The following is a 25,206-nucleotide window of genomic DNA, read 5'->3' as shown; positions in this document are numbered from 1 at the left end:
TCTTTAATTGTGATTATTTCATGTTATAATAAAACATATAAAAAATAATAATTGATTAGGAGTCTATATTGCTTGGAACGTAGCTCATTTTCTTTTGATCAGAAGCTTGGTTTTAATGAGGGATATGTCCATGACCCTTGACCTGACATTGACCTCATTGTTGTCAAACTGCGACAGGCTGCAAGGGGTGAACATGTTTTCGCAAAAGTTCATCAGACATGCTCTGCTTTTATCCAGCAGAGGGAAAAGCGGCATTCGATGCAGATTTCGTTCAACACAGGTGAGAAATAGCTCGCTAATTGCAACTGTTCGGGTACTTTTCAAACTGCAATGCAAAACAGATTTTTGTTAGTTTCTGGACTACTTTCATAATCATAATGTTTGTCAGGAAATCAACGGCTTTCTCCCCACTTAGTATTTGCTAGATTTCACACAGTCCGGTGTGACGAATAGTTATATTGTATTATGCACATTTAATCAACCATTAGGTTTGAATGAGGCTGTTCTGTGCTGAAGCTAACATATTTCAAGTGATGACTCTTTCTGTCTTAGTCTGACCACAGGCAGAAGTGGTCTGACCACAGACTATGAGAAAGTAGTGGTCCAGTGAACGATCCCACCTTCCGCCTGTGGTCTGACCCAACCGTCAGCTGGCTAAGGGCCATATAATATATCCCCCCACTGCCAGTGTGTGTTTAATGTGTGTGTCTAATTTACTGTAAACATCTTCTGAGTGCTAGCATTTATTCTGTCAATACACTCTGAAAGAATCACACAGACAAGCTTTCAAACTGAACTCTGAGTCACTCCTGTATGATAGTATGTGCAGTCATGGTGGGCAAAATTAGTGTGGTAGCACTGGTACTGGTAACCTAAAAATGACAGGGCAAGACTTTAAATGTTAGAGATAACACTGTTATACAAAAGAGAAGAATTTGACCTTGACTAAAACTTATGAACCTTCTTTTTCACTTCCTCTGTTCTTGTGATTATTTAAACTTCTAGTTTTATCCCAGTGAAGCTGGAGGTATCCCATGAACGCTATACTGACTTCGACTTGAGGCATGTTCTTCCCGATAATACATAATAAAGAAGCATTCTTTGTTGCCAAACTGCGGCTACACTTGAGGATAGAAGTTCACCAAAATTTGGGAACATACTAACTTAAATACGTTGGCCGGTTGTTCACCAACTCGTTCAAACGCCACCCAAGGCTGATGTGGTCGTGTGAAAATTCTGAGTCTAGAACATAGCGCTTGTGCAAGTAGACGACGTCACGATGTTTTGACATCAATGCACCGTGACATCATCCACTTTCTGGGGTCTGTCTGGGTTTCTTTTCGATTTCTTAGTATGTGGACATGTCTGTGATTTCTCTTTCTCGTGCATAGGTGTGTGTGTACATGTATGTGTTAGAGTGTGTGTCTGTGTCTGTATGTGTGTGTGTGTGTGTGTGTGTGTGTGTGTGAGAGAGAGAGATAGAGAGAACTTAGTGTGTGTACATGTGTGTGTGTATACGTGTGTGTATACATGTGTGTGAAGGATAGGGAGAGAGAATGTGTGTGTGTTTGTTTGTGAGGGTGTGTGTCTCTCTGCCTAAAGGCGGTTCTTTTTTTTTTTTGTTTTTTTTTTTTGGTTTTTTTTTTTTTTTGTTCTTATTTTTTTTTCTTTTTGCCAAGCACATCATTGTGGGGCTTTTAATCAGTAACATGCATCCGTCTACAATGTATCATCATTCATCCTTCAACATGTATCATAAATGGCAAGTATAAATATATATACAACATTGAGACATAACAGACAGACGAGAGAGAGAGAGAGAGAGAGAGAGAGAGAGAGAGAGAGAGAGAGAGAGAGAGAGAGAGAGAGAGAGAGAGTGAGAATGAGAGTCGGAGAGAGAGAGAGAGGAAGAGAGAGAGAGAGAGAGAGAGAGAGAGAGAGAGAGGCGGGGGGTGGGGGTGGGTAATGATGGTGGTGGTATCATTTATAATGTATACTTAACGTTCCATGAACAAACTTCACCTCGTCTCGACTTATACAGTACTCACAATCTTCTAATGTACATTTCATTTTCCAATATACTATTCAAATCGTATCTATCACCATACTTATATTTACTAATACACATTTTTGCAATCAAAATAATGTGATTAATTACCTTATTATTTTGGCATATATTATTAGGTTGATAACCAAACAAGACATCGTGTTCTGAGAGGTGCACATTTAATCCTGTATTTCTAAAAATATAATGGACAACATTTTCCCAAAAGCACGTCAACTTCTCACACTGCCAAAAAAAGTGTTCAACATAATCAATGTGTTTACAAAATGTACATAATTTTGTTTCTCTAATTTTCATTTTATTTAATAATATATTCGTGGGATAAATGTTATGTAAAATTTTCCATTGTAACAATCTCAATCTTTCTTCTTTTGTACATTCGCTTGCTAACAGCCAATAATTGTGATCTAGTTTAACCTGATATTTATGTAACCAAAATGTAACAGCGCAAGGCTCGCTCGCTTTAGACTGGACTATCAGCATGCGAAACTTTCTCGCGGAAGGGTTAGTGATCACAGGGTTCCGCGTGTCAAGGTCATTATTGTGTTCGCCTGCTCGCGGGCTGGCTGTGTTTTTGCGAAGTGCAAGCGCTCGCACAGCGGTCTTCATTGCGCCGTACTCAAAAAATCTAGAGGGACTGTATCCTATCTTTGTGCACAGCTGGTTAAAAGGAATCATATCTCCGTTATCCCAAATATCTTTCACCGTATCTAAGTGTGCTTCTATCCATTTTTTAAAATATAAGCTTTTATTTTTATACATCACATTTATATTGTTCCATAAACATTGATCACCAAAGCGATCTTCTCTCTCATAAATCAATGCTTTATTATGGATCCATTTTAAGAGAACTTCTTTCCAAAAGTTTGATCGAATGCATTCAATACCTTGAAACAGTTTTAGTGGTGTTGTGGCTTTAAAACAAAGTAAATTTCTTCCCAGTACCTGATAAAGACTTAATGGAATCGTTGTCCACGGTTCATATTTTCGTTGTTGAAGTTTTGCTGCCCATGTGAGTAAGAAAGAAGTCTGCATATCGTGGACGTTTATCATGTTAATACCACCTTCTTCCACCACATTACACAATACATTTCGTTTAACTTTTTCAAAGGCTTTTGTATTTGAATACTTCCTTTTCCAGAGAAATCTGAACAAAATAGTATTCAACTTATCGAGAACTTTAACAGGGGCAAGAAGCGCCTGCATAGCGTAAACAAATTGTGAAACTAAGAAGGACTTAATAATACACAATTTGCCGCTTATACTTAAATTCCTTCTTGACCATCTGCAAATGATTTGTTCAACTTTTTCAAGTCTTTTGGACCAATTTTCCATAATTTCAGAGGCCGGGATGTCATTTTTAAAAATAATTCCCATGATTTTAACCTGGGTATTCCATTTAATATCGCAATATTTCTCTTGACAGTTTTTACGCGATCCCAACCACATTGCTTCCGTTTTACTTTTATTTAATTTTAAGCGAGATATATTGGAGAAATCATCAATGATTTCCAAAACCGTTTCCATGTCGTTTTTATCTTGAAGTAAAACAGTTATATCATCGGCGTACATAGCCAGTTTCAGGATACGCGATGTTTGTTCTGCAAAATCTACATCTGGTAAGGCAAATCCTTTAATATTGGGGTGACTTCGGATTTTGATTGCTAATAATTCTACAGCAAGCACGAAGGCCAAAGGTGAGAGGGGACATCCCTGACGGATTCCGGAATTCACACTTATTTCTTCCGAAATCCAGCCCATATAATTTATGCAGCTCGTGGTGTTTGTCATTAGAACTTTAATCCATTTCACAAATTTTTCGCCAAAACCAAATTTTTTAAAGGACCAGACCACATAGTCTTTTGAGATGGAATCGTAGGCTCGGGCGTAGTCAAGGGCAAGTAATATACCGGGTTGATTTCTTTCATTTGCGTAATTAATGACATCATCTATTAATCTAATCAAGTTACTTGCCTTTCTTCCCTTAATAAATCCTGTCTGATCTTCCGACACGAGGTCAGAAATAACACCAGATAAGCGCTGCGATAAACATTTTGCCAGCATTTTATAATCTGTATTGGTTACAGATATAGGTCTCCAATTCTTAAGGCTATCTCTCGGCAAATCTTTACCCTTATGAATTAACGTGATAACTGCTCTTTTCTGAGTATCTGACAATTCACCGACTCTAAATGCATTTTGAAGGGAATTAACCACCATCATTTTTACTTTAGGCCAAAAAAATTTCATGAAACTTGTAGTCAATCCGTCTAAACCTGGTGACGAACCATTTTTTAATAGATACAGCGCCCTGCCGATTTCTAACACGGTAAAATCAGTTTCCAAAACATATTTGTGTTCGTCATTTAACTGAGGAATATTTAAATTAAGAACTTTACTTTCAGCATCCTCCTCAACAAAATTCCCATTTTTATCAAACACGTTATTGTAAAATCTCACTTGCTCCTGTAAAATACCTTTTTGCGTCGTTATCTGAGAGCCATTTTCATCAATTAATCTGTCCATAAATTTTAAATTAGCTTTCACTTTTTCCATATTTAGAAAATATTTTGTATTCTTTTCACCTTCGTCGATATATTTTTCACGGGATCGAATTTGAGCACTCTTTGCCTTTTGAATATCATATATTTCCAACTTTGCTTTTAATTTTTCCTTTTCAACAATAAATGTTGAATTTTCAGGGTGCCTGGATATCTGTTTATCTAATTGATTCAAATCCTTTTGCATTTGTTGTTGGTCTACAACTGTTTGCCGTTTTTTACATTTACTATAGTCAATAGAAAATTCTTTAATTTTTATTTTACATAGGTCCCATTTAACTTGTGAATCAAAATCAAGATACTCGTTGTCATAATTCTCCAAAAAGGTGTTTAAACCTTCAACAAACACTCTATCTTTCAATAAACTGTCGTTAAATTTCCAGTATGACGGGCCTCTCTCCATATGAGTCAGACTGTATTTCATTCTAACCATTCTATGGTCGCTCTGGGCAACGGATTGAATTTCGCACTCATGTGCACGATTTAAAATGTTATCCGACACAAGTATATAATCCAATCTTCTTGCTATGAAAGGAGTTTTCCGGTACCATGTAAACTCCTTGTCGTCTCCATGTGCCAAACGCCACAAATCGTTTAATGCACATTTAGTCAACATCGTCTTAAACATTTCAACATCTGTGTTGTTATGCTTTCCGCCGCTTATGATATCTAATTGATTATCAAGTACACAATTAAAATCTCCACAGACAATTTTTTTTTCATAAATTCGATCATTTAGACAGTTGGAGACATCAATGCACCGTGACATCATCCACTTTCTGGGGTCTGTCTGGGTTTCTTTTCGATTTCTTAGTATGTGGACATGTCTGTGATTTCTCTTTCTCGTGCATAGGTGTGTGTGTACATGTATGTGTTAGAGTGTGTGTCTGTGTCTGTATGTGTGTGTGTGTGTGTGTGTGTGTGTGTGAGAGAGAGAGATAGAGAGAACTTAGTGTGTGTACATGTGTGTGTGTATACGTGTGTGTATACATGTGTGTGAAGGATAGGGAGAGAGAATGTGTGTGTGTTTGTTTGTGAGGGTGTGTGTCTCTCTGCCTAAAAGCGGTTCTTAATTGTGCCCAAAGTCGACTTTGCGACGACTTCGCAGAGTCTTTTGACAGAAAACTTGGTGCTAAAGCACCGTGCGGCCAGCTTCGCGAAGCATACTTTGTGTAGTCGACTTCACCCAATTAATGACAGGCTTTAGTGCGTATGTGTGTGTTTTGTGTCTGAGTGTGTGTATGGGGCTTGGGGTGTCTGTGTGAGAGGGAGGAATGGCTGATTTGTCCTTCGCTGGGGGTATGCAGTGCCTTGGGTGGTTGATGACTGTGCCAAAGGCATTGCACTTGTACTTAATTTGTACTGATTAAGTTTAACTTTCCTTGAAAGAGGCCATTGACCTGTTAAAGGAGGGGATTGGCAAATGGTCAGGATATATATATATGCCCCAATGCCTGAATTTGAAAATTACGTATTTGACATCTTTTTACTTACATTATGTCTATTAACCTATGATGCTATGCTAAGTAAATTATTGCTTACTCTTTCTATTTATAAGTTTGACCCTGTATTTGTGCATGTTTTCAGGCAATAGCAGAGAAAGTAACAGATGGGTTTGTGGAAGACCTGCGTAGTATTGTAGGCAAGGCAAACGTGTCCACTGCAGAAGCTGTCCGAGACCAGCATGGCCATGACGAGTCTTACCATGAGTAAGTCTGTGTGTTTGTACTATGATTTCAAGTGATTATTTTAGATTAATTATGAATAAAGTATTGTTGTTCTGGAGGTACATGTAGTAGATTTTTTATTAGTTAAGCTTTGGCAGTGGTGTAACTGTAAGTATACATGTAGTTGTCTAGATGCCAGAGGTCAATATAAAAGCCAGGTCGAGATAGTTTGGCTTTCATAAACTAATTAACAGAATACATGTAATGTCCCGGGAAGAATAACAACAATCTGAAATGATTTCTTTCACTGTTTTATTGCCACACATTGCTGCAATGATTCAGATTTAAACCGTTAATGTTACAACAACAATTCAGGCTAGTTGTGAAGCTGGCAGATGCGACAGTTTAAAATTGATGCTTGTTTAAAACTTTAATTGAGGCAGTACTTTCTATGTGTGCGCATAGAGTCTCTTCCATGTGGGACTAATAGTAATAAAAGAAAGGCATGAAATTTAAGCACATGCCAAAATTATGAAATGTTCTGTATTTACATGTAACACATATTATCTATCTTTCTCAGAAAGATGCAGTGATGTACATTTTAGCCTGTCTCCGGTCTCTGACCGATCCAGTTTCCCCAGGACATATAGCTTTAACCCCAGCAGGACACAGGTCCGATTAACCTACAGAAGAAGTGGTCAAGGGTCCGATCGTTTTTGACAATGAAGCGGACATGCGGACTGTTCAATTTTCAAGAGGAAAGCTTGTTTCGGTTTTGCCAAGCGAAAGTAAACACTGCGTGAGGAAAGCTGGTTTTGGTTTTGCCAAGCGAAAGTATGCACTGCGTGTGACCAGTTTGTTGAGTGAACGAGGCACCATATGGGATCTGATTCTTTGAATTAATTTATCCTCAAGTTGGATCAAGAAGAAAAAAAGAAAACCGAACCCATATGGTGCCTCGAGTGCATTCATTGACTCAGCAATAAATCGTTTAAACCAATGGGAAACACGCTGTTGCTGCACCAGGACACAAGGAGAATCAAGAGATATGCGAGAAAGTTGTTTTTTCAAAGCAAGAAAAGGGATTAGCAACAACTGTTCAAATAACTTCGAAATGTGATTCAATCCTTTGAGTATCTAGTCATGACAGTCGCGGAAGGTGGACGAATTTAAACTGAAAAATCTTTTTAAATGCGGTTTTACGAGTCTTGTTTTTGTCCTATTGAAATTGCAATCTCAGGACACTGTGTCCTATTGATTTTCAGTCTTCAGGACAATTGTCCTAAAGGCTGCTAGAAAAATGTACATCACTGAAGATGGCAGTGGTATTTTGACAAATTGAAACACTTCTGCTGGCTCAGTGCAGTGACAGTGTAATGTTAACTTCTGGCAGAACTTGTGACCTGAAAAGTAGATATTACACAGTTTGTGAGTTTTCCACTAGATCTGATCAGTCAGCTTGTTTGTTTGTTGTTGTTTGTTTGCCACATGGTGTTCTTCTTTTTACCTGTGCAGAACCACTCTGCCAGACGCTGTGGTGTTTGCTCAGAGCGTGGAACATGTCAGCAAAGTGGCCAAACTCTGCAACGATAACGTGGTGCCTCTCATCCCGTTCGGCAGTGGCACAGGGCTTGAGGGGGGCATCAACGCTTTGAAGGTCTGTGTGACAAAACCGATGGTCTCTGATTTCCTTACGTTATTAATTTGTGTGTTGTTGGTAAAAAAAGACGAAATACAGTACACTTGCTGTGTACATCACAAAATGTTAACCTTCCAACAGTATCCAATAAGGTCACTTGTCAGTACTGTGTAAAGAAACAAATAAATAAAATGTCCTGCTCACATATGAAGTATAGAACACGCACTACTGGCCTTCAGTTTGAATCATGAAGTTTTTTCAGATATGATAATTATATGTGCCAGCGCTGTTCACATTACTGACAGTGTAACACTGGTAATTTTTCCCTTATTCACATTCGTGTTGATGACTTTGTGACAGAATACCATGAAAATTGCTTATCCAGATTGCCAGTAGAATTAATGCACAGTTGTGCATACAAACAGTTGGCATTAGCAATTCAGCGTGTAATTGTAAAAAGTTGATTGATAAATATTTTTCTCCACTGGCATGACTTGGAATAAAATCTTGGACTTGCTACTTTTCTGTCCCTTTAGGGAGGAGTATGTCTTGACATCAGTCAGATGAAGAACGTCATAGAAGTGAACGCAGAGGATTTCGACTGCACTGTGGAGTCGGGTGTGACTCGAGGTGAACTCAACAGTTATATCCGTGACACTGGCTTGAATTTTCCTGTTGGTAAGTGATATATAATATATATATATATAGAGAGAGAGAGAGAGAGAGAGAGAGAGGTTACAACACGAGTGGTTTTTTATATGGCTTGTATTTCAGTCAAGACCCAGCGGATGAATATCAAAGGACTTCACGAGCCATATACAAAATCACGAGTGTTGTAAACTGTATATCCCATGAAGATCCAAAAGACAACGTGTGACGGAAACATCAAGCTTTAGTTGTCTGTTCAGATGAGGCACCTCTGCACATACATTATTCTAAAGGCACGTCTGTTGATCTATGTCAATTCGGTGCATAATGGTGGCTTGGTTGTCCCCCGTCAGCTGAAAGCCTCTTACACGGATTTGACTGAATACCTAGTGGTTACACACGCATCTCCTGAGATCTTGGACACCTTCATCGTCTATAAGGGCCTACTGCACCACAGAAGAGCTAGAAAAACTCGCAAATTGCATCGAACAGCTTGTCCAGAGAACAGTCGTAGTCGATGATGTACCGATAAGAACGTGTGTACCAGGTACACTGTAACTTCACATGAGCATAACATTGCTTCTCGAACGGACTGGGTTTTTAACGATTGCTAGTTTGACTTCTGTTTTAGTTACGAGCACACACACTCAAACACATACGGCTTGTCATGTTGATCACAAGAGAGAAACAGAACTGCGAATAGAAGGAAACATAACAGATTACGTCCCCATAATATGACGCGATGGATGACAGACTTCATGAAATCTATGACGCTGTGATGATAGTCTCGGCAAGACGAGACCAAAACTAAGCTATAGCACTGAACGACTCTCGCGCATGTTCTCAAAAGCGTGGTGACCCCTTGCACATCCGGTCTTACAGGTACATTTGCTTTTGGAATGTCAAGGACGACAAAAAGTAGAGCCAGCTATGATGTATTTCGTGCACCCTTATTTATCCACTATTTTATGTGTTAGAAGAGTGCAATAGTTACATCATGGATTTGACAAGAGTACAATGGAAATACAAGAAATATACCAAGAGTACATTTACAGAGACAAAGTAGGGGCGGATCAGTTGCTTTGTAAGGGGGGGGGCACTTTGAATCGAAAGTGAAATGTGATGGGCGCGAAGCGCCCGAATTTGCTAGGGGGGTCCGGGGGCATGCCCCCCCCCCCCCCCCCCCCCCCCCCGGAAAAATATTTTGCCCAAAGAAGCAAAATGGTGCCATCTGGTGCCATTTGAACTTAGAAATGGTCATAGAATCAGCATAGCAAAATCTTTTTTTTTCTTCTTCTTTTTTTTTCTTTTTTTTTCGGGGGGGGGGCACGTGCCCCCTGTGCCCCCCCCCCCCCCCCCCCTCGTCCGCCCCTGCAAAGAAGGGAGGTCATGGGATATATATATATATATATATATTTGACTTCTGATTTAGTTGAGAGCACGAGCACACACACTCAAACTCATACGGCTTAGTAATTGATGCATGAATTGGCGTCCCGCAGAATTACACGCCCCTGAGGAAGGCCTGGCAACAGGTCGAAAGTTTGGGCTGCCACTTGAAATTCTTTGTTTGGCTTTTCTTTTCCTTGATTTTGTGTTATCTTATATGGATACAGTGTAACTGGTATGTGTATAAAAAAATTATGCACGCATGCATGCGTATCTTGTATGTCATGTGTGCTGTATGTCTGTGAGATTTTGGGTTTATCGATAACATTCCATTAAACATGTATTGTGTTTATTTGAATGTAACCAACATATTATGAGACCTGCACAGTTGGCCTAGTGGTAAGGCGTCCGCCCCGTGATCGGGAGGTCGTGGGTTCGAATCCCGGCCGGGTCATACCTAAGACTTTAAAATTGGCAATCTAGTGGTTGCTCCGCCTGGCGTCTGGCATTATGGGGTTAGTGCTAGGACTGGTTGGTCCGGTGTTAGAATAACGTGACTGGGTGAGACATGAAGCTTGTGCTGCGACTTCTGTCTTGTGTGTGGCGCACGTTATATGTCAAAGCAGCATATGGCCCTTCGTGGTCGGCTGGGCGTTAAGCAAACAAACCAACATATTATGTTCTCTCAAAGCCAGAATGTGTTCCTAGTATTGTGCACATGGTTGAAATGAAGTCTCCATTCTGGTCTTGTTCTGGTGAAGAGCACATATCTAATGTTTGTTCTTTGCCAAGCCTGTTTCCCTGTTTTACATACAGGATTTATATGTACCGAGTGTTGTCTTTTTAGACTGACTTGAAAAAGGGGGTCCCACTTTCGCTGTTGCTGCTCCTTGGGCGGGGATATAGCTCAGTTGGTAGCGCGCTGGATTTGTATTCAGTTGGCCGCTGTCAGCGTGAGTTCGATCCCAGGTTCGGCGGAAATTTATTTCAGAGTCAAATTTGTGTGCAGACTCTCTTCGGTGTCCGAACTCCCCCCCGTGTACATTACATTGGGTGTGCACGTTAAAGATCCCACGATTGACAAAAGGGTCTTTCCTGGCAAAAATTGCTTAGGCACAGTTAATAATTGTCTACCTATACCCGTGTGACTTGGAATAATAGGCCGTGAAAGGTAAATATGCGCCGAAATGGCTGCAATTACTGGCCGTATAAAATTTCATCTCACACGGCATCACTGCAGAGCGCCTAGAACTGTACCCACGGAATATGCGCGATATAAGCCTCATTGATTGATTGATTGATTAAATGATAAGAAAAAGGCAACCTTATTGATCGATTGGTTCTTATTCTGTATGTTTGTTTTTGTATGTTTTCCAGATCCTGGTGCAGATGCATCTGTGTGTGGGATGTGTGCCACCAGTGCTTCAGGAACGAACGCAGTGCGCTATGGTACGATGAGAGAGAACGTCTTAAACATGGAGGTTGTCTTGGCCGACGGTACCGTCTTATGGACTGCTGGAAAGAACAAGCGCTCCAGGTTAGTGCTCCTTTGACAGATGAGACCACATCATTATACGTTATTTGTATTGTTGACCAAAATATGACATTTTACACAGATTGAAACAGTCAGTGTTCCTCCGATATCGCGCCAGTGGTCGAGGTGAACAATGACTGTCGAGATCTGTGTAAAATGTTATATTTTGGTCAACAATACAAATAACATTTATGTATTAATTGATTTTATTTAGAATTCCTTTTATTTGTTACGATTGAACACACACAAACATGCACTCTTTTGTAGTCTCGGCTAGCCATCTGAATATGAGTTTTTGTTGGACTCTGACGTCACATGGCTCAAAGAAGTGAAATCCAAGGTTCAATTGATACATTATATTATGAATGCATGCATTGAAAGTACAGGTGTTCTGAATTGTTAAGTGTGTGCATTGTTGACAGTGTGCAAACTTATGAATAGATGGATACTGAATTTTGTAGTTATTATCATGAACTAGCTGTTTTGTATACATTTATTTTGCAAGTAAGAGAAAACATCGTCTGTTGGTGGGTATAGGATTAAGGGGACAAGGATATTATGTCGTATGGTAAGCACAGTAATTGTAGGAATGTTGTTCCATGCAGACTCTTGAAATACCTCTCTATCAAAGGTTTGTTCAACCAGTATAACCCTGTGATCTTTACATTAAACAAACATATGTAAATTGTTAAAGTGGTGTGGTATTCTTTCTTCACAGTTTAGGAGGATGGGTGCTGAACGAGGTATGCATAAACATACACTGAAAGCACTGATCTTGCTCTTTTGGCAGGAAAACCTCTGCAGGATACAATCTGACAAACTTGTTTGTTGGATCAGAAGGAACTCTAGGCATTATCACCAAGGCAACCATAAGACTGTATGGAATTCCAGAAGCTGTAAGTGATCATACATTTATGTCACTGTGAATGGCATAGCCCACGGTCCAAAATGTTTTGTTGTTGCATGTTTGGCGGGTAGGCGGGAAATTGTTTTTCTGAGAGAAAAAATTTCTGTGTTAAAGTTTGGCAGTTGTATATTTTATTTGTGGAAGATCTGTGTATTAAATACTTTTTTTGCTTGGTTTTTGTTATTTGACAACTCTTGATAATGGCATGATGGACAGAAGGTTATTTATGAACTTGTGTTTATCCATGTTGCTATTGTTATAGACATTGTCAGCAGTGGTGCATTTCCCCAGCATACAGGAAGCAGTAGACACTACAGTGCAGGTGATGCAGTGTGGTGTTCCCATTGCTCGTATTGGTGAGTTAATCTGTGTATTTGTGGTCAGTATTTAACAAACAAAATACCAAAAGATTGAAGCCTTTATTTTCAAAATATGGTGGTTGCCAGGTGCATGGTTGGACCCTGCAACTGACATTGGCTCAGTTCATTTGTATAAGCTTCAACGTTTCTTTCATCCTTACAGATTTCACACAGTTCGCCTCAAGTTACATGTATAAGTGAATGTTTCTTTTGTCTGCAGAGTTCCTAGATGAGGCGGCTATTGATGCCTTCAACAAGTACAGCAAGTTTGACATGAAGGTGGCACCCTCTCTCTTCCTGGAGTTTCACGGCTCGCCCAGTTCTGTGGAGGAGCAGAAAGAAGTTGTTGGTATGTCATGTTGTCTTCATGGGCAATGCTTCTCCTCAATCAGAATTGATTTTCTTGTTTGGTGCCAAATTAGCAGACTGATCAGAATCAGTTGAATATCAAATTAAAATCTTAACTGGTACTTTTGACCAATCTGAGTAACCGTGAGTCAGAATAATGAGCAGTTACTGTCCGTCTTGGCTGGCCAGCCGTGAACAAAAAAACTAAACAATAAGGTTTTGTCAAATGTTTGTGAAGCAGTTACTGTTCGTCTTGGCTGGCCAGCCGTGAACAAAAAAACTAAACAATAAGGTTTTGTCAAATGTTTGTGAAGCAGTTACTGTTCGTCTTGGCTGGCCAGCCGTGAACAAAAAACCTAAACGATGAGGTTTTGTCAAATGTTTATGAAGCTAAGGCTTTGAAATATTTCGCACTTCTAGGGTTTAATAACATCCTGACATAACCTTAGTCGGGCTGACCCTCGTCAAATGTCAAGGTCACACCAGTGTCGAGTTTGGGTCATAAAACTTAACATTGATGGTTTCTCAAATACCTTTTTAAGCTAATAGTTTTGAAACTTTACACACATCTAGGGTTTGATTACCTTCAAACTTGGGCCAAGTCTGGTTGACTGCGTCAAATTTCAGGGTCCCTGCGGGGTCGTATTCGGGTCTTTAAATTGTAAATTATAAATTTCTAGAACATTTTTTTAACCAGAGCTTTGAAACTTTGTATATTTCTAGGATTTGATGACCTCCCAACGCGACCTAAGTCTGGTTGACCCTCGTCAAATTTGTAGGTCATTCTTGAGTAAAAAAAATGGATATTTAACCATCAGACATGACGCAACTCTGGTTGACCTTCCCTAAGTTTCAAGGTCACAGTGGAGTAATGTCCAGGTTAAAATATGGAAAATTATCAATTTCTTGAAGATTTGGTTAAGCTATTTTAAAGCTTCAAATTTCACACACTTCTAAGATTTGATTGCCTCCGAACATGAATCAATTCTGGTCAAATTTCAAGGTCACAGTGGAGTCAACTTTTGATGAAAAATGGGAACATTATTATTATCTTCAACGTTTTTTTTAAGCAATAGCTTTGATACTCCGATGGTTTGATGATCTCCAAACAAAACCCATGTTGGGTTGACCTGCCTCAATTTTCAAGGTCAAGGTGGAGTCAATTTGGGGTTCAAATGTTAAAAAAAGTATGTTATATTCAATGTTTTTGAAGCTTACATTTTTTTAATTGCCATTGCTTTTAGCGTTTGTGGCTTCTGAACATGACTCAAGTCAGGTTGATCCTGGTCATATTTCCAGGTAACAGTAGGGAAGAGTTTGGGTCATAAAGTATAAAATTGTAATTTTCTTCAATGTCTATTGAGCTAGCTGGAGCAGTAAATAATTTGCATCTCATATATTAATTTCTTATGATGAAGGTGGGCTGTATGAGCATTTTCCTTTCTTGTTGTTGTTTTTTGTTGACAAGAAGGAAATTTTGTTCTCTTTGAACAGTCATAAAAAGTGTTCTCTAAACCTGCCCCTCATTCTGATAATTCTTTGCATGAAGTATGTTGGAGTCTTGTATCAACCAGATGATGAAGCTGTATTGCAGGGAAACCGGAATAGAACTGCTTACATGTAAAAATACAAAAAAATGGAGACACCAGTTCCTTTATGATATTAATTGGCTGTAGAAGAAGCAGCGAAGGAGTTGCTTTCTTTTTATTTCATTTGTTGCAAGGCCATTTGGATTCTTGAAGTGTTGCATATGTGTCATCAGACATTTACTGAATATTTTTAAGAGACATCCCAAAGCATTTATTCAATTTCTGATTTGGGTATTTTTCAGAGGAAATTGCTAAGATGAACAATGGAAGCAACTTCAAGTGGGCGACAAACGCAGATGAGAGAAACAGACTGTGGAAAGCCCGCCATGAGATTGTCTATGCCTGCACTGCTCTTGTCCCAGGCTCCAAGGTAAGACATTATTGTGTGTGTGAAACTGTTAAGTGTGTGTGTGAGTGTGTGTGTGTGTGTGTTGTTGGTGGGTGGGTTGTTTGGTGCATGTGCAGGGATTGGCTTGGGTTTTGTCCACTAGAGGTTCATTGACTGACTCGGTATGAAACAATCAGTCATTTTGCAAACCAATCAGTCAAGGTAAAAACATTTCTTCCACCACGGGACTGCCGCAATTGCGCATTACAGCAGTGAGGAGAAACTTTTGAAACTTGTTTACAATGTACAAATGAGAGGAACATTCATGTAATTTCTTCATTTTCTTGTTTATTTTCCAATGGTCTTACATGAAGAGGAATAAAAGCTCTGAGGACACAATAACCATATTTGTCAGTAAGTACTGGTGTCACATGACTGATGTGAACCAGTTGATTGGCTAATGGCGATGCGCTAAAACTGTTAGCGCACTCTTGGAGTGCGCTAACGTTTCCACAGAGCGTATTCTTCCGCCCTTTGCCTAAGGCCAAAAAAAAAAAGTTGTAAGTTTCTGGTCACCTGACCCTACCTAGTTTTTTCCCGCCGACCCTAGACTTTTTTTTATTGCTTTTGTAAAAGAAAAAGAAGAAAAAAAAGCGTCAAAACGAAAGTAACAGACGGCAGACGACCCAAGGGGGATAACCCCGCATCCCTTTTGTCTCATTTGTTTTGTAATGTGTTGTCTTTCTCTTTGTATAGTAAGTCCAGTCTCTTTGCGTCACTGTATAGTTATTTTCTACCCTGACCACAAAAAACAAAACAAAAAAAAGATCCCTACCTACCTACCCTATTTTTTGTAGCCATGTTACCAGAAACATACAACTTTTTTTCTTTGGCCTAAGCGAGACTGTGCTCTCATCCTCAGAATTAATTAATGACATGTAGCCTATATTCTCCACAATACCAAATGACCATAAATTCCCTGCTTCTCAATTAAAGCAGAAGTGGGTTTTTTTCTGACAGATTGCATGTGCCTGTGCCACAGTGCCACTGATCTAAAAATAGAAGCCGCAGTGTTATTTTCGCCGACTTGCATAGATTCTTCTCATATGCCGTGTTAGTGGCATGTAGCTTATCATCCACATTACCAAATGATGAGTTAGTATACAATTCCCAGCGGCTAACAGAAAACACAAGTGTTATTCCGATAACGTACCAGCCAGAAATCTCCTTAATAAATAAATAGACCAGCATTTGGAAGACTGACTCGATCGACTCTGGCATACATAGCAGACTACACTGAAATACGACTGCATCAGTTCAGTAAATGAATGGTTTCCGAATTATTATTTCAAGGCAAGAACAATCGTAATCGAAAACGTGTAGGGTTCAGAACGTTCTTACCATATAAGACTTATTACCAGCCTGCCTCATGCGTGCAGACTCAGTGCAGTCTGCAGTGGTTCGATTGCCCAAGCCTAGCAGACGACATAAACCCCGCTCAGCAAATTAACATGTTGGGCAAATGTGAACGAAAAAACGATGGGGATATAATACGTGTAGGGTTCAGAGCATTCTTACCGTTCATATTTAGTATCAGACTCCCCGATGAGTGAAGATACAACACGGGAAATATGCCACATTTATTTTGAAAATGTGCTAACCGTCGAGTCCTTCGGGGGGTAGTCAATTCAAGGGGAGTCACTCCGCACAGTCAATCCGTCGAAGCTCGACTGGAGGTTTCGAATCGCAAATAACGAAGAGCACAGTCCTTTCTCCGAGTTCAAATGAGGTCTCTCTGAAAGATCATCACTGTTCAGCTTAACGCTACACTGGAATTTACCAACAGAAATTAAAATGCGTGTGACGAAAGCACGACACACTTCAGACACCCCACACAAAAGTAGATCTTACTGTACACGACCTGACCACACAGTTATGCCTATTCAAATGCGCGTAGCAAAATGTGCGTTTGGAATCTTCTTTTTTCTATGGCGGTACTGACAATATCGTTATTGAAACAATCCCAGTGCACTAAGGGATTTATAGAGCAAATCTCGAAAATAATTATTGAACTCAGCGCTATGCGCTTCGTTCAATAATGAATTTTCTCGATTTGCTCTATAAATCCCTTAGTGCACTGGGATGTCTCAATAACTTAAATTATTTCAATCAAGTAAGGAAGGGGAAAAAAAAAAGAACAAGACAGCAGACAAAATAAGACGAGCTGACTGACTCTGCTGCATGTATTATATCGGTCAGTTGACGGATTGAGACCCATGTGTGTCAGTCTTTTCCGAATTAACATGGCAAAAGACCAATGACTGACGTCCAAGCCAATCCCTGCATGTGTGAATGTGTGTATGATTATCTGTCTTGTCTGCTCCACATGCACAAATAGAGTGTTGATGTTTTTTTCTTGAAAATCTGCATCTCAGTCTGATAATATATTGTAGGTGACAGTCTGCAGCAGCATGCATAGGTCTTTGAGAATTAAATAGGCAAGACTTAGCACAGAAATACTGCCCTTGGCTGGTTTGTTTGTTTGTTTGCTTAACGCCCAGCCGACCACGAAGGGCCATATCAGGGCGGTGCTGCTTTGACATATAACGTGTGCCACACACAAGACAGAAGTCGCAGCACAGGCTTCATGTCTCACCCAGTCAGATTATTCTGACACCGGACCAACCCGTCCTGGTACTAACCCCATAATGCCAGACGACAGGCGGAGCATGCAGCCACTAGATTGCCAATTTTTAAAGTCTTAGGTATGACCCGGCCGGGGTTCGAACCCACGACCTCCCGATCACGGGGCGGACGCCTTACCACAAGGCCAACCGTGCCGGTCCTTGGCTGGTTGAAAAATGGACTCACAAATTATTATATGATTTTTGTATGCACTTTAGTTTGATCATGGTTACGTTTGAATATTTTCAAATATCCTTATGAACTGTTGGGACTGAAGCATGGAATTTTTTACTGAACCTGTTTTGACCTAACGTGAGTACGTGAGTGCGGCAGATGTAGCTCTGTTTTCCTTTGTCTAAACTATGTTTGGTGTTGCTGGTGATTCTTTGCAGTTTTGCTTTGTGGAATGTCACAGAAACAAGCTTTGATACCTTGACACCAAATATGTGACTTTTTAACAGTCTAAAAGTTTCTTAAATCACTTTTGTCTACAAGTACAACATAGCTTTGCAAGAAAGAATAAGGTCAGTCTGTGATGACAAGTACTGTCCCTTTAAAACTGAGGTAGCTAAGTAAATGAGTATCAATGGTGTTTCAGCCCTATTCAACAGATGTGTGTGTTCCCATCTCCAATCTGCCTGCGGTCATCGTGCAAACAAAGGAAATGCTCAAGAAAGAAAACTTAGTTGGTAAGTCCTATCACTGCTGTGGGTGAATTTGTGTGTGTGTGTTTGTGTTTGAGCTGTGACCTTCACCTGTTTCCATGTGCATCCCTGTGCAGTGTATGTGTGCGTGCGTGCATGCGTGCGTGCGTGCGTGTGTGTGTGTGTCAGGCCTGAAAATGGCGAGTAGAAATGTAAATCTACTCTCCAAATGCGAGTAATGTTGCTGAAACAAATGGTTGCATGGTTTGGCGAATAAAATTTTAAAAATGTGCTCTCTGGCTAGTAAATTATGAGAAGTACTAGCCAAAGGCCAGTGCCCCATTTCGTGGACTTTCAGCGCTGTGTATGCGTGTGCATTAGCACCATACTTAGTATTTACAACAATTTTAAGGTAAACTGTACCATTCTAGTCTTAACAGACTGAAAGCATGCCATTTGTAACATGTCAGTGTTGTTGTCAGGCCCGATTGTAGGCCACGTCGGCGATGGCAACTTCCACATCTTCTTCCCAGTGGACCACGACCATCCAGAAGCTCTCACGAAAATCAAAGCCATGAGCGAGAAGATGTCTTTGTAAGTACACTGGTTGATGTTGTTGCATTGCTTCGTTGTTGCGCATTTCTGCTTTTTCTTTTATGTTTGCGTGCAGTGCCAATGGTCGGCCATGTTGGGGACGGTAATTTCCACTGTGTGTTTTTGATTGACCCTAACTCTCAGCAAGAGTATGAACAGGCCCACAAGTACTCTCTGGCCATCGGAGAGTAAGTGGAACAGGAACTTGTACTTGTGAACTTTGTAACACATTGGTGATTAGTTGTTACCATGAACAGCTGGGAACTATCTAACACATTTCTTTAAATTGCCAGTTTGTAGGAGTTGCATCAATGATAGATCTGAATATGGGTGATACATCTGTACTTTGAATATGTGTGGTAGATCTAAAATAATAGAGTTAGTACATCTGATAAACATTGAGCTTAGAAAATGCTGAACGTGGAATTTACTCTTGGTCGTTCAAGTACATGTTCTCTCACCGCATCAGTACCAGGAGCTCACTCTTTTAGTTGCTGTATCTAGGCACTGGAAGCCATTTGGGCATTGCTGTACTGTCAATATTTGGCTATTATAGTATTTAAAGTTAGTACCAGACTAAGTGCTAGAGTGCTAGGTTAGCAACAAACCCCGGGGAAAATGTTCTGTGCAGGAATCGAAAATGAATAGACAACACTACGGTGGACTCCCCCCCCCCCCCCTCCTTTAAGACTTTCTCCGTTTTAAGACCATGTTTTCTCAGACAGTCTGTTGATAACCCCATTTTAAGACTCCCTCTATTTTAACACCTAATTTTCTAAAGGGGGGGTTCCACTGTAGATGAGCAAGGGTAAGATACATTTTGATGTTGGAAAATGTGTTAAAAGTTTTGTTTTAGTTATTTGAGGGGTTGGTTGTGTTGTGAATGGTGGCATGCTTTTTCTGGCGTCGCTTTGAAATAAACTTGTGTGATTCTTGATCTGGATCAAAATCTCTACAAACTGTGAGATTTTCGGTGTTTGAATCGAACTCTTTCAATTTGAAAGTACCGTAACAGCAAGGACAACATTTTGAGGGACATCTCACCTTAGTTGAAAGGCAGCAATATTTGGATGTTTTTCATGTCATCTGCAACTGTATATCTGTAGTTAATCAATTGATGAAAGAATTGTCTTTTTTTAGATCTAACTAGATCTGAGTTTGGCGATCCACATTTTTTAGTGTTAGGCCTAAAAAAAAAATAGGTGTGGTTACGGTAACCCGACCTACCCTATTTTTAGGGGCCGATCCTATAACTTTTTATTACATTCGTCAAAACAAAAAAACAAAAAAAAACAAAAACCAGTGCAAAAAACGCAATGAAAGCGAAAGCGCCCGCGTCGCACACTTATTTCCCTGTCAAGTACCGTACTTTCCGGGTCATAAGGCGCGACTTTTTTCCTCGAGTTCGACCCCTGCGTCTTCTTGTGATAATGCATGTTTCAGCTACTAGGTACTGCCCTGCCTTTGATCTGGCCGCACACACAGATTTCCACTCTGTTAAACTCGGTCACTGACCGGTCACTGACCCCGATGCAGGAAGTGTTTCCTCTCTCAGATATGACAGGGGAACCACCTCTCATGGCAAAAACTGGGTCATTGACCCCTGGGAAGAAGGTCGTGTCTTTTAACAAGGCCACCCAGCTATCACAATGCCTTTGGTCACTGACCGGTCACTGACCCCGATGCAGGAAGTGTTTCCTCTCTCAGATATGACAGGGGAACCACCTCTCATGGCAAAAACTGGGTCATTTTGGTGGCCCTATTGGCCCCCTGCCTCCAATGGGTGACTGGATTACAATTTTTTTTTTTTAAAGAAGGGGGTGCGTCTTAGATAACAAAGCGGTTTAATTTGTACACATTAGAAAAAAAAGTTAAAAAAAAAAAAAAGTGATTGCCTACCTACCTACCCTATTTTTTTTGGCTATGTTACCGTAACCACACCTAATTTTTTTTTTTTTGGCCTTATCAATTTTCTTCAGTCGTAACAGCAAGGACATTTTTTTGTGAGACAAAATTTTTTTTTCGTATTATGCACCCCTAAGACCAAGTTTTAATTAAAATTTTTACTTTAGCACACAAAAAAACAATAAAGACTATAATGTGACCAAATTTCATGATTATCCGAAACTGAAAAACAGAAAGAAATAGATCTGAAAGACTGGTTGGCGACCGTGAGACACTCGTTTTACGGCACCCTTGCGTTAAATAACTCAAGCTCTACAAACCATATTGACATAAAATTGTATTTTTGATACAGGAAGTTAATGACCCTTGGACAACGAACAAAATTATACAAAATGTTGTCTAGTTTGTTTTAAGACGCGACGACTGTGCGGAGCCAAAGTCCGGGGACAGCTTTCGCGACATTTTTTGAAAACGACCCATATAACATGGCCGCTCTTTGTGCAGGCTGGTCATAGATATAATGCACAGAACGTGTCTGGGGGACCACAGAGAATGAATATGATGTAGCTAATAACACACAGAATATAGATATGTTGTATAACATGGCGAGATATGTTGTATAACATGACTGCTCTTTGTGCAGGCTGGTCATAGATACAATGTTCAGAACTTGTATGGGGGACCACAGAGAATGAACATGTAGCTAATAACACACAGAATAGAGATATGTTGTATAACATGGCAAGATTATGTTGTATAACATGGCAAGATATGTTGTATAACATGGCAAGATATGTTGTACAACATGGCTGCTTTTTGTGCAGACTGGCCATGGAAATGCATGGAACATGCACGGGGGAGCACGGAATAGGGATGGGCAAGCGTGAGCTGCTAGAAAAGGAGGTGGGGATAGAGGGGCTTCGAGCCATGCAGATCGTCAAGAACGCCTTCGACCCCAACCAAATCCTCAACCCCGGCAAGATCTTCCCCGTGTGACTGGACTGACACAGTGCTGAATGCTGAAAAGGTTGACTTTGTAAATTTTCTGCTTCATTCAGGAATTCTTAGCTGCTGCGACTCAGGATTCGAGGACATTGAAAGCCCCTACCCCATGGCCAAGGATGCTGGTTAGTTCTTGAACAACAACTCTGATCCCACACATCAATTCTTACCAAGTGTAATGCCATTTATGTTGCCGGTCATGCACTTGACTTGAAAGTACCAAGCAAAGTTCCTGTAAAGGCAGGTCTTCCCAAACTGTGCATCCTTGCGTCCTGTACACTATAGAAGCCGACACATTAAACCTAAAAACAGCTGGGCACACTATATATCCGCTATACATGATGTTTTCAGAACATTTTCTGTGAGATCTGTACCAGCGCAAATTTATGGAGTAAATTTAATCAATATGACCATAGTGTTTTTTGTGAAAGGCTCAGAGATGTCCCAAGCAGGTGTTAAAACGTGAAACATGCAAACTCTATTGTGGCTTTTGGGAGCTAATGCTTTTCAGGTTCTTCAGTTCTGCTGGCTCCTATTTATGGATATCTTTTTGCAAGTTCAACCCCTTCGGTGTTTTTAACTGCGTCAGCTTGGCTTGTTTTAGTTAAACGTACAAGGAAAAGAGATGTCTTCTATTACTAAAATTGATGTGAAATATAATGAGACTTGTGATATTTAACCTTCGTTTTAATCAGAAAATGTGTGACCTGATTAAAACAAAGATGAAGTAACGACTGCATGTGTGATGTTATGAATGGAAAAAAAGGAGAAATAAATAAAGTATTGAATGCACTGAATAAGATTTTAGAATGTTGCACTTTAAAGGCTGTTTTATTTCTCTTGGTGTCTTGCAGGCTCAGGCATAAAAATGTGTTAAATCTGAAATAAACTTGTAATGAAATGTTTTGACAAGGTCGAACATCGTTCTGATTTACTGTAATCCAGTTGGATGCCATTGACCTGGGCACGGAGATGTGTAAATTGATTGTAGCAGTGATCTTTGCGAGTCATGTGTATTCTTATTGTTCTTGGTTAGTAAAACAAGCGAAAAAAATGACACTTAAACTAGCTGTTCACACTGCGACTACCTTCCAACACTTTTGTATGGAAAATTATTTTCAGAAGTCGGATGAAAATCGGCCTTGTTAACATCTTTTTACGCACACTTATTTCAGCAGAAAGAACTTGTCTGTAGATCTGTACTGCATAGCTTGACTCTAAATTTTACTCGTAATTTTTTACTGAACTATTGCGTCATTATATATATATAAATATATGAGGGCCCCAAAGGGTTTAAAATCGTGATCGTGATTGGCGTTTTTTGACCTTTCTGTGACCGTGATTGCCGAAATTTCCATTTCTGTGATCGTGATGGGACTTTGCCCGTGATCCGTGATGACAAAAAAATCAAGTCTCGTGATCGTGATCGTCATTTGTTTTCGTGATCGTGATGGGCATTATTGCAAAGCATTTTATTTTCAACGTACATTTTTCACAGCTGTATCACTCTATGATCCTCTATTCGTCAAGGTGTTTGTGATCGTGAAAACAAAAATCAAGGTAACTGTGATCGTGAAAGCTAAAATTTCCCTTCCCGTGATCGTGATGATACTCCCCCTTTGGGGCCCTCATATATAAATAAGACTTCTGTGTATTGTTAGTGCATGTGACTTTTGTGTATACTTTCATATGGTAGCAGTGTCATGAATATACATGTAAACTGGCGGATAAATGCATAATCAACAGAATAAAGTGTTTGCTCATGTGTGGACACACACACACACACACACACACACACACACACACACACACACACACACTCAAAACCACACACACACACACACACACACGCACACCATTTTTCACATACAGAATTTTGTACCGTTGTTTGTTACCCCGAGTTGAGTATGATGGCTGTGATACAGAAGATGACAGTCACAAAATGGATTAAATGTTGTGGACTGCTGTCAGCTGCTTGCAACGATTTGTAGTGCACAGTCTTCTTTTTGGTTCTCGCAAAAATAGAAGAAACAATGCATGACAAAAGGTATCGTTTTCATGTCAGCATGAGACAAATGACATTACCAGCACATTTTTCAATCTATTTAATCTGTTTTTGTGCTATTTTTTCTAATACAGTAACATGCGTTAACAATTGATTGTCAACTGGAATGGAAGAGCACGTACAACAAGAATAACTTGATATGTAGTTTCTCTAGAGGGAAAAAATCTTCCACTTTCATGTCAGTGTGTCCCATGCAACATACATTTGCCAAACTGCTATGTGTGCGTAGATTATTAGTTAGTGGTATAGAAAATACTGATCAACAATTCAAGTCAGTTTTCACATCCATTTTCTGTCTATTTCTTATTTGTTTGTTCTTTTGGCGTGGTCAAATTTCAGCAATCGTGTGTCATTCGGGACAGTGGACATGACACCTAGCTGACCTTTTGTCACTGTCTCAGAATAAGATACTTGCATTCTCTCAAATGTTGCGTAATTTACTTACTGTTTCAAGGGCTGTTTATGAGCCAGTTCTGTGTAACCAGAGTAGGCTGAAAGTTTTCCTCCGCGTAGGGTGATAGTAATTTGGCAGTATATGTTAATATCAGACTGTTATTGTTAATATTTTGTCTCTGTTTAGAAATGTTTTTACTTGACAGGACAAAGTTTATCTTATTTTGTTATCCTATATTTCGCCTTCTAAAAAAAATGTAAAAAGAAAAAAGTATGTAACTTTATAATTTGTTTGATTATGATTGGGGATAAGTGCATGTTGCTGTTCATATACCTTTGCTAGAAAGTCCGGTTGTTGGTGGTTGTATTTCATGTGACTGATTTAATGATTTAACGCTATAATCACTGGAGATGTATTTCATGTGACTGATATAATTACTTAACACCATAATCAGCGAAGATGTTTTAGTATCAAACAGATGAATGTCGTTTTTTGATGGTTGTCTATTTTTTGGGTTTACTCCAGCAGCAGCAAAATGTGTCTTGAAAATCACCACTTTTTATGTTAATTTACTGCTTGTGCATGAGTCGTTTTTGTCCCCAAAGTTATTTTGTCTTGTCTTTATTTACTTACAAACCTTGTCAGTACAGATTTACATAAAAGAAAACAGAAATGACTGTCATTGTTGGTTGTTTGTTACATCTTAGAAGTGTGTATATATGTGCGTTCCATATATTTATGTGTGTATTTCTCTCTGTCTCTGAGTTTTTCTGTGAGTTTTTTGTGCAGCTGTGTGTCTTTGACCTTGATAGAAGGTTAGTGTGTATAATGATCTATCTTTCTGCCTTCCTGCCGTTGTAACTGCAGATAGAACAAGTCTGTA

At 39.7% G+C, this 25,206-nt stretch overlaps 1 protein-coding gene across 2 annotated transcripts; it reads left to right on the top strand.

The window, feature by feature from the left end:
• The first annotated feature begins 134 nt into the window (after positions 1-134).
• On the top strand, positions 135-24,999 carry LOC138967401 (probable D-lactate dehydrogenase, mitochondrial). Of its 2 annotated transcripts, none has more exons than XM_070339952.1 (12): positions 135-280; positions 6,214-6,335; positions 7,809-7,950; positions 8,469-8,610; positions 11,347-11,506; positions 12,294-12,399; positions 12,673-12,766; positions 12,990-13,118; positions 14,949-15,076; positions 18,318-18,408; positions 19,034-19,145; positions 21,687-24,999. In XM_070339952.1, exons 1-12 carry the CDS (start codon positions 194-196, stop codon positions 21,856-21,858), a joined length of 1,485 nt encoding a protein of 494 aa, XP_070196053.1. In that variant the 5' UTR covers positions 135-193; the 3' UTR covers positions 21,859-24,999. The 2 variants fall into 2 exon arrangements, with proteins under 2 accessions (XP_070196053.1, XP_070196046.1); XM_070339945.1 differs by lacking the exon at positions 19,034-19,145 and adding an exon at positions 18,846-18,957.
• The last annotated feature ends 207 nt before the right edge of the window (positions 25,000-25,206 follow it).

Source organism: Littorina saxatilis, linkage group LG1 (genome assembly GCF_037325665.1).
Source record: "Littorina saxatilis isolate snail1 linkage group LG1, US_GU_Lsax_2.0, whole genome shotgun sequence".
Classification (NCBI taxonomy): domain Eukaryota; kingdom Metazoa; phylum Mollusca; class Gastropoda; order Littorinimorpha; family Littorinidae; genus Littorina; species Littorina saxatilis.
This window is presented reverse-complemented; position numbering and strand designations above follow the sequence as displayed.

What these genes read in the sequence shown, in the direction of transcription:
- LOC138967401 (XM_070339952.1), top strand. Translation starts at nt 194, where the DNA reads ATGTTTTCGCAAAAGTTCATCAGACATGCTCTGCTTTTATCCAGCAGA. An exon ending in GGGGCATCAACGCTTTGAAG is followed by an intron (nt 7,951 to 8,468) that starts GTCTGTGTGACA and finishes CTGTCCCTTTAG; the next exon opens with GGAGGAGTATGTCTTGACAT. An exon ending in GGAAAGAACAAGCGCTCCAG is followed by an intron (nt 11,507 to 12,293) that starts GTTAGTGCTCCT and finishes CTCTTTTGGCAG; the next exon opens with GAAAACCTCTGCAGGATACA.